Below are 12,850 nucleotides of genomic sequence, written 5' to 3'. Positions count from 1 at the left end.
CGCCCCGTCCGCGGCCGTGGGAGCGTCCTGCGCAGGCGCGGGGCGCGCCGGAGTCCCAGGGGCGGGCTCCGGCCGCGGAGGAAGTCAGCGTGGAGTGTTTCCGGGTCGGCGCGGTCGGCCGGCCGGGCTGCGGAGTTGGCCGGCGAGGAGCTATGCGGCTGTCCGCGCGCGCACTGAGCGGCGTCACCGGGGCAGCCTGGCGGGCGGGCGTCGCTCTGCGCGGCCAGGATGTGGCGCGCTGGTTTCCGGGCCACATGGCCAAGGGTGAGGTCCCGGGGGTTCCCCGGCCCGGCGCCCCCTTGAACCTCACGCCGGGGTACCCGGCAGGACTGAGCCGGCTCCCGCCTCCCGGAGCCTAGACGTCAGCGCCAGGGGCGCGTCCTGAGGGCGCCAGGAGCTCCTTGGCCGGCCGCTCGGGGCGGGCGTGGACGCGCGGCTCACGGGCTCCGTCTCGCAGGGCTGAAGAAGATGCAGAGCAGCCTGACGCGCGTGGACTGCGTCATCGAGGTGCGCGACGCCCGGATATCCTCTCGGGGGCCGGACCCGTTAGGCGGGGTCCGGGTTTTTCGTGTTTCTTTTTAAGATGCGTGTGTGTGCTGCAGGGAGACAGATTCCCAGCCGCTGGTTCGCTCCCCAGACGCCCCCCACCGCCGGTGCGGGGCCCCCGCTGCAGCAGCAGGAAGCTGGGTCGCGAGTGGGATGCGGACTGGAGTGCGGCCGTGTCGCTGCTGCTCCTGGCCTCCGGCAGCTCCCCTGCGCTCCCCTGCGCTCCGCTGGACCTGACACCTTAGGTTAGAAGCCCTTGCCGGGCGCCAGCAGCGTGGTAGCACCGCCTCCGACGCCGGCCTGCAGACCCGGCTGCTCGACTCCTGACCCAGCTCCCTGCTAATGGGCCCGGGAAAGCGGCAGGCGACCGCACACGTGCTTGGGGCCCGCACCCACGTGGGAGTCTCAGAGGAAGCTCCCGGAGCAGGCCGGCTGGCTCTCCCCTTCTCCAAGTCCTCGTCCCCGGGCGTTCCTCCTGCAGATGGCAGCACCTTGCTGGCAGCTGAGGGCACTTCTCAGACCCCGTTGGTTACTGCCAGATTCTTCCGGGGGCGGGGGCGCGGGCATTGCTGGAGAGCTGTGGGATCCCCCTCCCCGCACCTGCGGGCCGGTCCCTACCCTGGGCAGGTCCGCCTGTGTGGCTGTTTCTTCCACTGCCTGGAGGGAAGCCGCTGTGCAGCGCGGGGCACGTTTGCAGCTCCAAGGGTGCAGCGCTGGGCTTCTGTGCTGGGCAGGGGCATTGACTGACAGCTGCCCGTCTTAAGCAGTCATGAGGCATGCAGTTGTCATGTGACTGATCAGAAAACAGCCCTTGCTTTCGTCTGCACATTCTGGCTTATCTGGGATGCACAAGAAGCCCCATCACTGAATCCTGGCCTTGGGGCAGGGGTCTGGGGCCGTGGTCCCCTGAATGGGCACAGGGGTGCTTTTCATCAGGTCCCTCTGGGGTGCAGCTGCTTACAGGGCTGGGGGGTGGGCAGGGAAGTTGCAGCCAGAGCCCAGGAGTGAGACAGGAAGCAGTGCCTGCCCGTGCTGGGTCTCCCTCTTGGCAGGTTCGGGGTCCTCCTGTCTGACAGTGGCGGGAGGGCGCGGTTTGCGTGTGCTGGGTCTGGGCAGAGCTCTCCAGGTGCGGGAACGGCAGCGGCTCGGCGATTCAGCAGCCGCCGGCTCCCAAGACTGGGCTTTCGTTGTTGTCATCACTTCGCGAGAGCCACCGCCTGCTCACCTCTTGTGGCCTTTGCTGCCCTGTCCCCAGCCGAGGGCCGCCAGGGTGGGCACTCGCCCCAAGACCGGGCTTCCTGTGCCGCCTGGGAGGCGAGGACGAGAGGAGCTCGCGCTTTGAAGTTTTTGCCTTGACTTGGTCACATCCCGCTCTCAGGGCGCAACCCTGTGTTCCAGGAGGCCCTGGGGCTGAAGCCCCACCTGCTCGTCCTCAACAAGATGGACTTGGCCGATCTGACCGAGCGGCAGGTAAAGTCCTCCCTCAGCGCGAGGCAGGGGTGTCCACCCGGGCTCGCAGACCTGTCGCAGTGCCCAGTCCAGTGGACCTTTGTCTGCTGTCCCCCGCGTGGTAGCCTCTGTCCACTGCGGCTGTGAGCACCTGGTGTGGCCACTCTGCGGAGGAGCTGACTTTCAGATTTTACGTGATGAATTCCAGTAGCTGCGTGAGGCTGATGTCCAGTGTCCACGCTCACCAGTGTGGCCCAGGCTCTGCTGCTGCCTGCCTTCTGCCTACCATATGGAAGAGGGGGAGGGGGAGTGAATTCCTTTTTTTTTTTTTTTTTTTACAGGCAGAGTGGACAGTGAGAGAGAGAGACAGAGAGAAAGGTCTTCCTTTTGCCGTTGGTTCACCCTCCAATGGCCGCCGCGGCCGGCGCGCTGCGGCCGGCGCACCGCGCCGATCCGGTGGCAGGAGCCAGGAGCCAGGTGCTTTTCCTGGTCTCCCATGGGGTGCAGGGCCCAAGCACCTGGGCCATCCTCCACTGCACTCCCTGGCCACAGCAGAGGGCTGGCCTGGAAGGGGGGCAACCGGGACAGAATCCGGTGCCCCGACCGGGACTAGAACCTGGTGTGCCGGCGCCGCTAGGCGGAGGATTAGCCTAGTGAGCTGCGGCGCCGGCCTTTTTTTTTTTTAAGATTTATTTACTTATTTGAAAGGCAGAGAGAGAGAGAGGTCTTCCATCTGCTGGTTCACTCCCCAGATGGCTGCAGCAGCCAGAGCTGGACCGATCCAAAGCCAGGAGCCTGGAGCTACTGAGTCTCCCATGTGGGTGCAGTGCAGGGGCCTAAGGACTTGGGCCATCTGACACTGTTTCCCAGGCCGTTACAGGGAGCTGCACTGGAAGTGGAGCAGCCGGGACTGACCCCTTGCCCATTTTGTATGCTGGCACTGCAGGTGGCAGTTTAACCCGCTGAACCACATTGTTGGCCCTTATTTTTACTTTTTAGACTTTTTTGTTTTTGTTATTATTTTACTTATTTAATTAAAAAAAGTTTTATTTAGGGCCTGGCATTGTGGCGTAGTTGGTAGAGCTGCACACTTCAATGCCAACATCCCATATGGGTGCTGGTTTATGTCCCAGGTCCATGCTAATGGCCTGGGAAAAGCAGCAGAGGATGGCCCAAGTGTTTGGGCCCTGCACCCACATGGGAGACCCAGAAGAAGCTCCTGGCTTTCCTGGCTCAGCCCTGCCTGGCCATTGCAGCCACCTGGGAAGTGAACCAGTGGATGGAAGATCTCTATCTCTGTCTCATCCTCTCTAATTATCTGACTTTTGGATAAATAAATCTTGAAAACAGTAAGTTTTATCTGAAAGGCAGAGAGATACAGACTTAGAAAAGTCTTCCATCTGCAGTTTTACTCCTCAAATGCTAGGCTGAAGCCAAAAGCCCCGAACTCCATCTGGGTCTCCCACGTGGGTGGCCGGGCCCCGAGCACTTGAGTGTCACCTGCCGCCTGTGGGTGCATTGGCAGGAATCTGGGTCAGAGGATGGGACTCAAGCCAGGCCCTCGTGTGAAGGGGGCTGGGCCTCCCAAGGGGCTTCTCACCACTGAGCCAGACACCCAGCCCTGGGACTGTTGTTTTTGAAGGGTTAGTTTGCTTTTGCTCTGTTTTAACGAAGTCCTTGGCAAAGAACAGGTGTCGGGATCTTTAGAGCTGAAGCCGTGTTTCTGACAAGTTGCTGCTGTGTGGACGTGTGCACTGGTGCCTTTTGGCCGTCAGGTGACTTCTGAGTCCCATCCACAGACTGCCACAGGGTGCATCCTGAAGCCTCTGGGAGAATCCCAGGGGGAGGCCCACGCCCCCTGCTGCTGGCCCACCACTCAAAGCTGCTGCTGTGTAGTTGTCTTAACAGTGCTGTAAAGTCGCCACCTGCGGGGCCAGCATCTCAGGGACATGGGTTCGAGTCCTGGCTGTGTGCTTCCGACCTAGCTCCCTGCCGATGCACCTGGGAAAGCAGTAGAAGATGGCCCAAGTGCCTGGGCCCCTGCACCCACCTGGGAGACCCTGAAGAAGCTCCTGGATCCTGGCTCCTGGCTTTGGACTGGCCCAGCTCCAGTTGTTGCTGCCATTTGGGAGTAAACGAGTGGATGGAAGGCCTTTGTCTTTCCCTCTTACTGTAACTTTGCCTTTCAAATAAGTAAATAGATCTTTAAAAAAGTAAAAATGAAGACTTCTCAAAATACAGAGTTTTGTAGCTGGGCGGAGGGCGCCTATGGCTGAGGCTTTTGAGGCTGGGAAGAGGGAGCAGCAGCACCTGCCGGAGCTGGGGTGTGGCTAACCCTCCTAGGAAAGAAGCAGCTACACAACAAAGCCTTTGTCCTGTGATTGACCGGAGCAGTGCAGGATCCAGCAAATGCCGACAGGTGCACAGTGATGGACACACAGCCCGAGTGTCCGGCCATCAGGTTCCTGGGCGCCTTCCCTCACGTGTGGGCCTTCCAAGTCATGGTCAGCCTGCAGGACAGCAATGAGGTCGCCGCAGAGTCTGCCAGCTCAGACCCTTGGGTGTGGTGTGTCGCCCACACACGTTTCGTTCAGTGTTTAAAATGGGAACACCTTGTTTCTTTCTTTTTCTTTTCTTTTTTTAAGATTTATTGATTTGGGCCGGTGCTGCGGCTCACTAGGCTAATCCTCCACCTTGCGGTGCTGGCACACCGGGTTCTAGTCCCGGTTGGGGCGCCGGATTCTGTCCTGGTTGCCCCTCTTCCAGTCCAGCTCTCTGCTGTGGCCCGGGAGTACAGTGGAGGATGGCCCAAGTCCTTGGGCCCTGCACCCCATGGGAGACCAGGAGAAGTACCTGGCTCCTGCCATCGGATCAGCGTGGTACGCCGGCCGCAGCGCGCCGGCTGCGCCGGCCATTGGAGGGGGAACCAATGGCAAAGGAAGACTTTTCTCTCTGTCTCTCTCTCTCACTGTCCACTCTGTCCAAAAAAAAAAAAAAGATTTATTGATTTGAAAGAGTTACAGAGAGGCAGAGAGAGAGACAGAGAGAGAGAGAGGTCTTTGATCTGCTGGTTCGTTCCCTAAATGGCTGCAACAGCTGGAGCTGCGCTGATCTGAAGCCAGGAGCTTCCTTGGGGTCTCCCATGCAGGTGCAGGGGCCCAAGGACGTGGGCCACCTTCTGCTCTCCCAGGCCATAGCAGAGCTGGATCGGAAGTGGAGCAGCTAGAACTTGAACCAGCACCCATGTGGGATGCTGACACTGCAGGTGGCAGCTTTACCCACTACGTCACTGCGCTGGCCCTGGGAATGTCTTGTTTCTTTCAGAAAATTGTGCAACAATTAGAAGAAGGAGAAGGCCTGAGAAACGTCATCTTCACCAACTGCATGACGGATGAGAACGTGAGGCAGGTGGGCTGCTCAGGGCCACACCAGGGACAGTCTCCAGTGACCATGGGGGTGCAGGGGTCCCCTGTGCTGAGGGCGGGGTGGACGAGGCAGGTGGGCTGCTCAGGGCCCCACCAGGGACAGTCTCCAGTGACCACGGGGGTGCAGGGGTCCCCTGTGCTGAGGGCGGGGTGGACGTGAGACACCAGCCCGAGTCCAGCCATGACAGCGCCTTCTGTAGTTTGGTAGCTGGTTTTTTCTCAGGGAGTTTCGCAGGGTGACGTGTGTCTGTCAGAAGACAGGGTCAAGCTGTAGCCCCCGGGAGCTGCCTCGTTGATCCTTGGTGGGCAGCCAGGGACGGCACACGCAGGCCCGGCACCCATGGCTCCGGCCGGCATCTGTGACCTGAGCACAAGATCGGCAGGACTCGAGGAAGAAGCTGTGTTCCATAGGAGGCGCAGGGTGAAGCCCAGAAGTGGGGTCTGTGTCCCCTGTGTGCTGAGTGACAAGGGGGACATAGTCGGGGACCTCGCTCGGGGCCCCAGGCGCGTCTGTTCTGCTGCAGGTCATCCCAGCTGTCTCGCAGTTGATTGGGAGCAGCCACCGCTACCACCGAGGAGAGGTTGGTGGGGCTGGGAGGTGGGGGCCGGTGTGCGAGGGGTCCCCCTCCCCTTGCACGCACTGCAGCAGCCAGGAGCCTGCCTGCCCTCTTGTCTTCCTTCCGTGGAAAGGGCCAGGCCCTGTCTTGCTGCTGGGTAACCCTGCCTTGACCGCTGCTGTCCCGGGGCCGAGCTCCATGGCCTGTCGGGGCGAGGCTGGGGCAGCTTGGTCTCCGCTCTGCAGAATGTGGACTACTGCGTCATGGTGGCCGGGATCCCCAACGTGGGCAAGTCCTCCCTCATCAACTCCCTGCGGAGGCAGCACCTCAGGAAAGGTAGTGGGGCAGTGGCGTCCTCGGGGACATGCCCAGCTGGGTCCTGCTCTGTGCAGTGCTGGGGGAGGAGTGGCCCTGGCCGGCCATCACTGCCCACCAGAGAGAGTGGTGCGTGTGCTGAGTCCCCAAGCCACTGTGCCTGGCTTGAGCAGCTGCCCCCTGTGAGTGAGTGTGCGGCTGAGTGTGCAGTGACCACAGCCTGGGAGCTCCCTGGGCTTTGGGAGTTTGCGCTTTGGCCTGCAGGTGCTCAGGTTCTGCCGTGTGGGTTCGATCCCAGCCACAGCCCTCTGTCCTGCAGGAAAAGCCACGCGGGTGGGCGGTGAGCCTGGAATCACCAGAGCTGTGACCTCCAGAATTCAGGTGGGTCCCTTGGCTAGGCTTGGGGCGTGCCTGGAGCTGTGCAGGCACCACTGCTGACTGCTCATAGCTGCCACCTGCTACTGAGCAACCCCTCCCCCCCAGGTGTCTGAGCGGCCGCTGGTGTTCCTGTTGGACACCCCTGGAGTGCTGGCTCCTCGGATCGAGAGTGTGGAGACGGGCTTGAAGCTGGCCCTGTGTGGTGAGCCAGGACCAGGGTAGGGCCAGGGTGGGTCCCCCTCCGCCTCAGGGCTCTGCCCGCCAACCGCCCTGCTCGCTGGGAATGCTTCTTAGAGCTTGAGTGGCCTGGGCTGCCCCAAGTGCTCACAGCTGTGGCCTCACTGGCATGAGAGCACAGGGCAGAGGGGTCAGGCCACGAGGCCACGGCAGGCACCAGGGAGAAGGTTCCAGAAGGCAGCACCTCCTGCCCTGCGTAGCCTCTCCTCTGGAGCATGGGTGTCGCTGGCCAGGCCGTCTCACACACTCACCTCTGCTCCCAGGAACCTTGCTGGATCACCTGGTCGGGGAGGAGACCATGGCCGACTACCTCCTTCACACCCTCAACGAACACCGGCTCCTAGGGTGAGTTGCCGTGTGGGGCAGGCAGCCCCTCCTCTCGCGTCCTGGACAAACACACTTTCACTAAGACAGCGTTCTGGGTCATTGCGTTGATACGGTAACCTGCACCCTAACACCTGTGACCTGAGAGGTTTTTCACCAGGGGTCACGGCTATGAAACCGTCACATGATGCGGAAAACAGCCCCCGACCCTGGTCTGTGCTGCTGTGGGCTGGCTCCTGCCTGCCCTCGCTCCGTTTCTGTCGCTGCAGGGTCATTTGCATTTTCTAGAACTTGATCTGAGCACGCAGGGTGTGCTCTGTCCCCTGGGCATCTGTCCTTGGCGCTGCTCTCAGGGTCTTGCGGCCCACCCACCTCGCAAGTCAAGCGCAGCCCGTTCGTGTGCAGGTGGGGCTCTCTCTGGGTAAGCGCCAGGCTGTGGGGTGCCGGAGCCTGCTCCCTGGGCGTCTGCATCATGGGGAAAGCTGCCGAGTTGTTTGCCGAGCAGAAGGGAACTGGGACGTGGGTTCCCCACACTCCTCCCACCCCCAGCACCGGTGTGGCCTGTGCTTCTGCGGCCCCTGACCCCAGAGGAGGGGCAGCGTCTGTCCATTGAGAGCATCCACGTCCCCTCTGGGGACGTGCTCGGTCTTTTCCTGCCTTTAAAACTAAGTTTTTGTTTCTCGTTAGATTGTCGTAGTAGTTCTGGGTACAGTCTGGATTTAAGTCCTTAATCAGAGGGGTGACTTGTAAATATTTTCTCTGGGTCAATAGCTCTTATTTATTTATTTATTTTTAACATGTAATTTATTTGAGAGACTGAGAGACAGGGAGAAGCAGGCACACAGGGCACTCAACGCCCACTTAGGGAGCTGGCTGGGTCCAGCGGCCACGGCGCCACTGCCCATAGCCGAGTCCCGTCTGGCTCCTGACTCAGTGCAGACTCTGGGGGCAGCAGTGATGGCTCAGGGGCTGGGTCCCTGCCTCCCACAGGGGAGACGTGGACGGAGTTAAGGCAGTGCAGGCCTCAGGGTCTGCGTTAGAGGGGACCGGCAGGAGCTGAGCTGGGCACTGCCCCAGGCACCTGATGGGGACGCCAGCATCATTGCTAGGCTGTGCACCTGCCCCTCCATATCTGGAGCTGCTTTTGAGAACCAGAAATAGGTCAGTTGTGTGTGTGTGAATAGTGTGAGAACAGTTGTGTGTGTGTGTGAACAGTTGTGTGTGTGTGAACAGTTGTGTGTGAGAATAGTGTGAGAACAGTTGTGTGTAAACAGTTTGAGAACAGTTGTGTGGCTGGTGGGTTGCGGTCAGCTGTCTGTAATAGTTTCTAAGTCCCGGATATCTTGTTACTTTTCTTTGTTGATACAATTATCTTCCTTTTCCTTCATTGGTTTTCATTTGGCTTGAAAGGCAGAGAGGCAGAGACAGATGGGAGAGATCCCTGTCCGCTGGTTCCCTCCCCCACTTCACACCACAGCCAGAGCTGGGCCAGGCCAGAGCTGGAAGGCAGGAAGGGTGGCGGAGACCCAGTACTGGGGCCGCCATCACCTGCTGCCGCCCAGAACACTCGTTAGCCGAAAACGGGTGAGAAGAGGATCCGGGAGTCAGCCCAGGCCCCTGCTGTGGGTGCTGGGGTCCCCACGCGGTCTGTCAGAGAGCTCCAGGCCCCAGGAAGATGCCAGCTGCCCTGGTGTCACCCGCGGGGCCCCTGCTGCCTGGGGAGAGCCCGCCCACTGGCGCCTCTGCTGCTCCCCTGCTTTTCCTCTCTTGGAACATTCTAGATTGACGGGTTTCTCGCCCCTCACTGGTTTGTTTCTGGTGGGAAGCCTGGCCCCTCTGAGATGTTCTCTTCATTTTCGTTCTCTTCATCCGGTGTGAGCAGCTCGAGGACCCTGGCCTGGGTGCGGTTTCTTCTGTGTTTCCCGGGCTTCTGGGGTCTGTGGCCTCATGGCTTCCTCGGATTAGAGAACTCTGACCACATTTCTGCCCCACAGCTTCTCCCCGTCCTGCCTTTGGGACTGTCCTCAGTCTGCTCGTTCTCTCCTGGAACGTCTGAGTCCCCCCCCCCCCCCCCCCCAGTTGTCTTCCACAGCGCCTTTAGTGCATGGCATCATCGTGTGGGGCGCATGCAGCGACAGGCGGGTGTCTGTCGATGCCTGGGCCACTTCTGGCTGGACGTCAGTGGCTGAGCTGTTCCTCGTTATGCTTCTGATTTCTTGCTTTGTGGCCTGGAAATATTTTTCCTAAGATTGATTGATTTATCTGGAGGGCAGAGAGGGAGGGAGGGAGGCGGGGGCGGGTCTTTGTCTGATGATTCACCCCCCACGTGGCCACAGCAGCCAGGGTTGGTCCAGGGTGAAGCCAGGAGCCTGGAGCTTCTTTCTGGCCTCCCACGTGGGTGCAGGGGCCCGAGCCCTTGCCCTGTCCTCCACTGCCTTCCCAGGCCATTAGGGAGCTGGATCGGAAGTGGAGCAGCACTCTGCTGGGGGTGGGGGCTTCACAGGCGCAGCTTAGCTTGTGCCTTGTGCTGGCCCCGGGTCTGGTATTCTTGATGGGATGCCAGGCACTCGTTAGGTGCTGGGTATCCCTGACCTGTAGTGTTCCGGAGCGGGACAGCTGAGTATTGGGAAGCAGTCTGGTCCTCGTGGCAGACCCGGCTGCTGCCAAGTCTGGGGAGTGGTTAGCCTCAGGCCAGCACCTCCTGCGTGTGGGCGACAGGGGCTGGGCCAGCTGACTGGGCCGTGTCCATGCAGGTACGTGCAGCACTACGGGCTGGGCGGCACCTGCCAGGACACAGGGCACCTGCTGAAGAGCGTGGCCGTGAGGCTGGGGAAGACGCGGAAGGTGAAGGCGCTCACAGGCACAGGTGAGTGGGGCCCCCGTCACCCAGCGGGACCCTGGCTGCTGTGGGGGCTGAGTGGCGAGTGGCTCTTGAGAGAGGGGTTGTGCTGTGAGCCTCAGAGGGTGGGACTGGCCCTGCCCGTGGGCCTCCCCAGGCTCAGTGGGTAGGGGCTGAGCCCACCCTCTGGGGTGTCCTCCCTCACCCCCTTCCCTGTCCCCAGGTGACGTGAATGTCGTGCAGCCCAACTATGCCGCTGCAGCCCGCGACTTCCTCCAGGCCTTCCGCAGCGGGCAGCTGGGTCCTGTGATGCTGGACCGGGACCTCCTGCGTGGCCATCCCCCGGCCGAGACAGAGGCCTGACTGGAGCTCCTGCTGGCCCATGAGCCATGAGCTCTGAGCGGTCCTGCTCGCCAGCCAGGGGGACACCTGTGCTGCATAAAGTTTTGAACTGAGCGCCGCCTCCTGTCGGCCCTGTCACTGTGCGCGTCACCCAGCAGTGGGCCCTGTCACTGCACACGTCACCCAGCAGGGGGCCCTGTCACTGCATGCGTCACCCAGCAGTGTCGGCCCTGTCACTGTGTGCGTCACCCAGCAGTGTCGGCCCTGTCACTGTGCGTGTCACCCAGCAGTGGGCCCTGTCACTGCACTTGTCACCCAGCAGTGGGCCCTGTCACTGCACTCATCACCCAGCAGTGGGCTCTGTCACGCACTCGTCACCCAGCAGTGGGCTCTGTCACTGCATTCGTCACCCAGCAGTGGGCCCTGTCACTGCACTTGTCACCCAGCAGTGATGGCCCTGTCACTGCGCATCACCCAGCAGTGGGCCCTGTCACTGTGTGCATCACCCAGCAGTGATGGCCCTGTCACTGTGCGTGTCACCCAGCAGTGATGGCCCTGTCACTGTGCGCGTCACCCAGCAGTGGGCCCTGTCACTGCACTTGTCACCCAGCAGTGTCGGCCCTGTCACTGTGCGCGTCACCCAGCAGGGGGCCCTGTCACTGTGTGCATCACCCAGCAGTGATGGCCCTGTCACTGTGCGTGTCACCCAGCAGTGGGCCCTGTCACTGCACTTGTCACCCAGCAGTGTCGGCCCTGTCACTGTGCGCGTCACCCAGCAGGGGGCCCTGTCACTGTGTGCATCACCCAGCAGTGATGGCCCTGTCACTGTGCGTGTCACCCAGCAGTGATGGCCCTGTCACTGTACGCGTCACCCAGCAGTGGGCCCTGTCACTGCACTTGTCACCCAGCAGTGTCGGCCCTGTCACTGTGCGCGTCACCCAGCAGGGGGCCCTGTCACTGTGCGTGTCACCCAGCAGTGGGCCCTGTCACTGTACTCGTCACTCAGCAGTGGGCCTGTCACTGTGTGTGTCACCCAGCAGTGGGCCCTGTCATTGCACTTGTCACCCAGCAGTGGGCCCTGTCACTGTGCGTGTCACCCAGCAGTGTGGGCCTGTCTCTGCACTCGTCACCCAGCAGTGTGGGCCTGTCTCTGCACTCGTCACCCAGCAGTGGGCCCTGTCACTGTGTGTGTCACCCAGCAGTAGGCCCTGTCACTGTGCGTGTCACCCAGCAGTGTGGGCCTGTCTCTGCACTCGTCACCCAGCAGTGTGGGCCCTGTCATTGCACTCATCACCCAGTAGTGGGCCCTGTCACTGTGTGCATCACCCAGCAGTGATGGCCTTGTCACTGTGCGTGTCACCCAGGAGTGGGCCCTGTCACTGTGCACGTCACCCAGCAGTGGTAGCCAGGAGGGAGCAGGGTGGGGGCTCGGCTGTGACCTGTGGCCAGCAGTCCTCCAGTCGCCAGCACAAGTTTATTTCACGATCAAGGTTACTATGAAGTGTGCACAGGAGCAGACAGAGCCTCTGAACATGGGGACCCTTGGGTGCCCTGGGGCCTCAGCCTCCCTGCTGCCTGCAGGTGGGAGGGTCAGCACGGACAGCAGAGTCCGCAGGCCTGCGAGCACCTTGTAGCCCCAGACAGTGGGACCCTGGTTTCGTAGCAGCCTGCACTCCGGGAGAAGAGCAAGGAGGTGGGGTGGTGTTGGGGCCTGGACCTCGCCAGTTCCTTCGGCCTCATCGGCCCAGTAGGTGGCCTGGCCACCTGGTGGTTTGCCAGCATCTTGGCTGGTCCTCCTGCCCTGGCCAGCAAGGGGAGAGGGAGGTGCTCAGATTCGCGACTGTGCCAGATGCTGATGTCGGGCTGCTGTGCAAAACTGTCACCGGAGAGTGGTGTTTCCACCGGTCTGGAACACTGACGGCTTGCAGTTGTGCTGTGCAGTTGTTGGGCGGGGTCTCCCTGTGTAAGTCCCTGGGTGCTGGCTGTGGGTAGCATCCGGCTTGTCTGGGAGGGCTGGAGAAGCTGCAGCCATGGCACCAGGCGCTGGCCACAAGGGGGACAGGGCAGGGCACTGGCCTGCAGCTCAGGGTCCTGGCACCTGGAGGAGGAAGTGGCCCAGGGTCCAGCTGGCAGCTTCAGAGCCCCTCCTGTCCAGAGCCACAGCCAGCTGGGGAGAGGCTGTGTCTACCAGCTGACTCCAGGCCCCGTGGTTCCGGGGGTGGGGGTGAGGGGCTGGGTCCCAGGAGCCAAGTGAGGGCAGGCGCTCCCTGCAGCACCAGAGGTGAGGTCAGGGCCGTGGGCTGCCCATCCTGCCTCAGAGTGGCCGGGGGACAGGAGCTGGGGAGCCTCGTACTTGTGCCTCTGGGAGGCCACTTGGGGCATCAGCCCTGGCCTTGTCATGTCCCTGAATGGTCAGGCACCGTGGTGATGGTCGTGGT

The 12,850-nt window shown here is 61.6% G+C and overlaps 1 protein-coding gene across 10 annotated transcripts; it reads left to right on the top strand.

Moving 5' to 3' along the window:
• The first annotated feature begins 38 nt into the window (after window positions 1-38).
• Window positions 39-10,526, top strand: MTG1 (mitochondrial ribosome associated GTPase 1). 10 transcript variants are annotated; one of them, XM_008270642.5, is made up of 11 exons: window positions 39-264; window positions 458-507; window positions 1,945-2,016; window positions 5,320-5,403; window positions 5,945-6,001; window positions 6,223-6,313; window positions 6,591-6,673; window positions 6,776-6,872; window positions 7,171-7,252; window positions 9,985-10,097; window positions 10,294-10,526. In XM_008270642.5, exons 1-11 carry the CDS (start codon window positions 153-155, stop codon window positions 10,431-10,433), a joined length of 981 nt encoding a protein of 326 aa, XP_008268864.3. In that variant the 5' UTR covers window positions 39-152; the 3' UTR covers window positions 10,434-10,526. The 10 variants fall into 10 exon arrangements, with proteins under 10 accessions (XP_008268864.3, XP_051680318.3, XP_008268865.3 ...); XM_051824358.3 differs by having other exon boundaries at window positions 458-524; window positions 1,914-2,016; XM_070057038.2 differs by having other exon boundaries at window positions 43-264; window positions 6,612-6,673.
• Window positions 10,527-12,850: the final 2,324 nt, after the last annotated feature.

Source organism: Oryctolagus cuniculus, chromosome 15 (assembly GCF_051225735.1).
Source record: "Oryctolagus cuniculus isolate XC-2025 breed Fujian yellow rabbit chromosome 15, ASM5122573v1, whole genome shotgun sequence".
Classification (NCBI taxonomy): domain Eukaryota; kingdom Metazoa; phylum Chordata; class Mammalia; order Lagomorpha; family Leporidae; genus Oryctolagus; species Oryctolagus cuniculus.
Note: the sequence above shows the minus strand (reverse complement) of the source record. Positions and strands in the feature narration are given on the sequence as shown.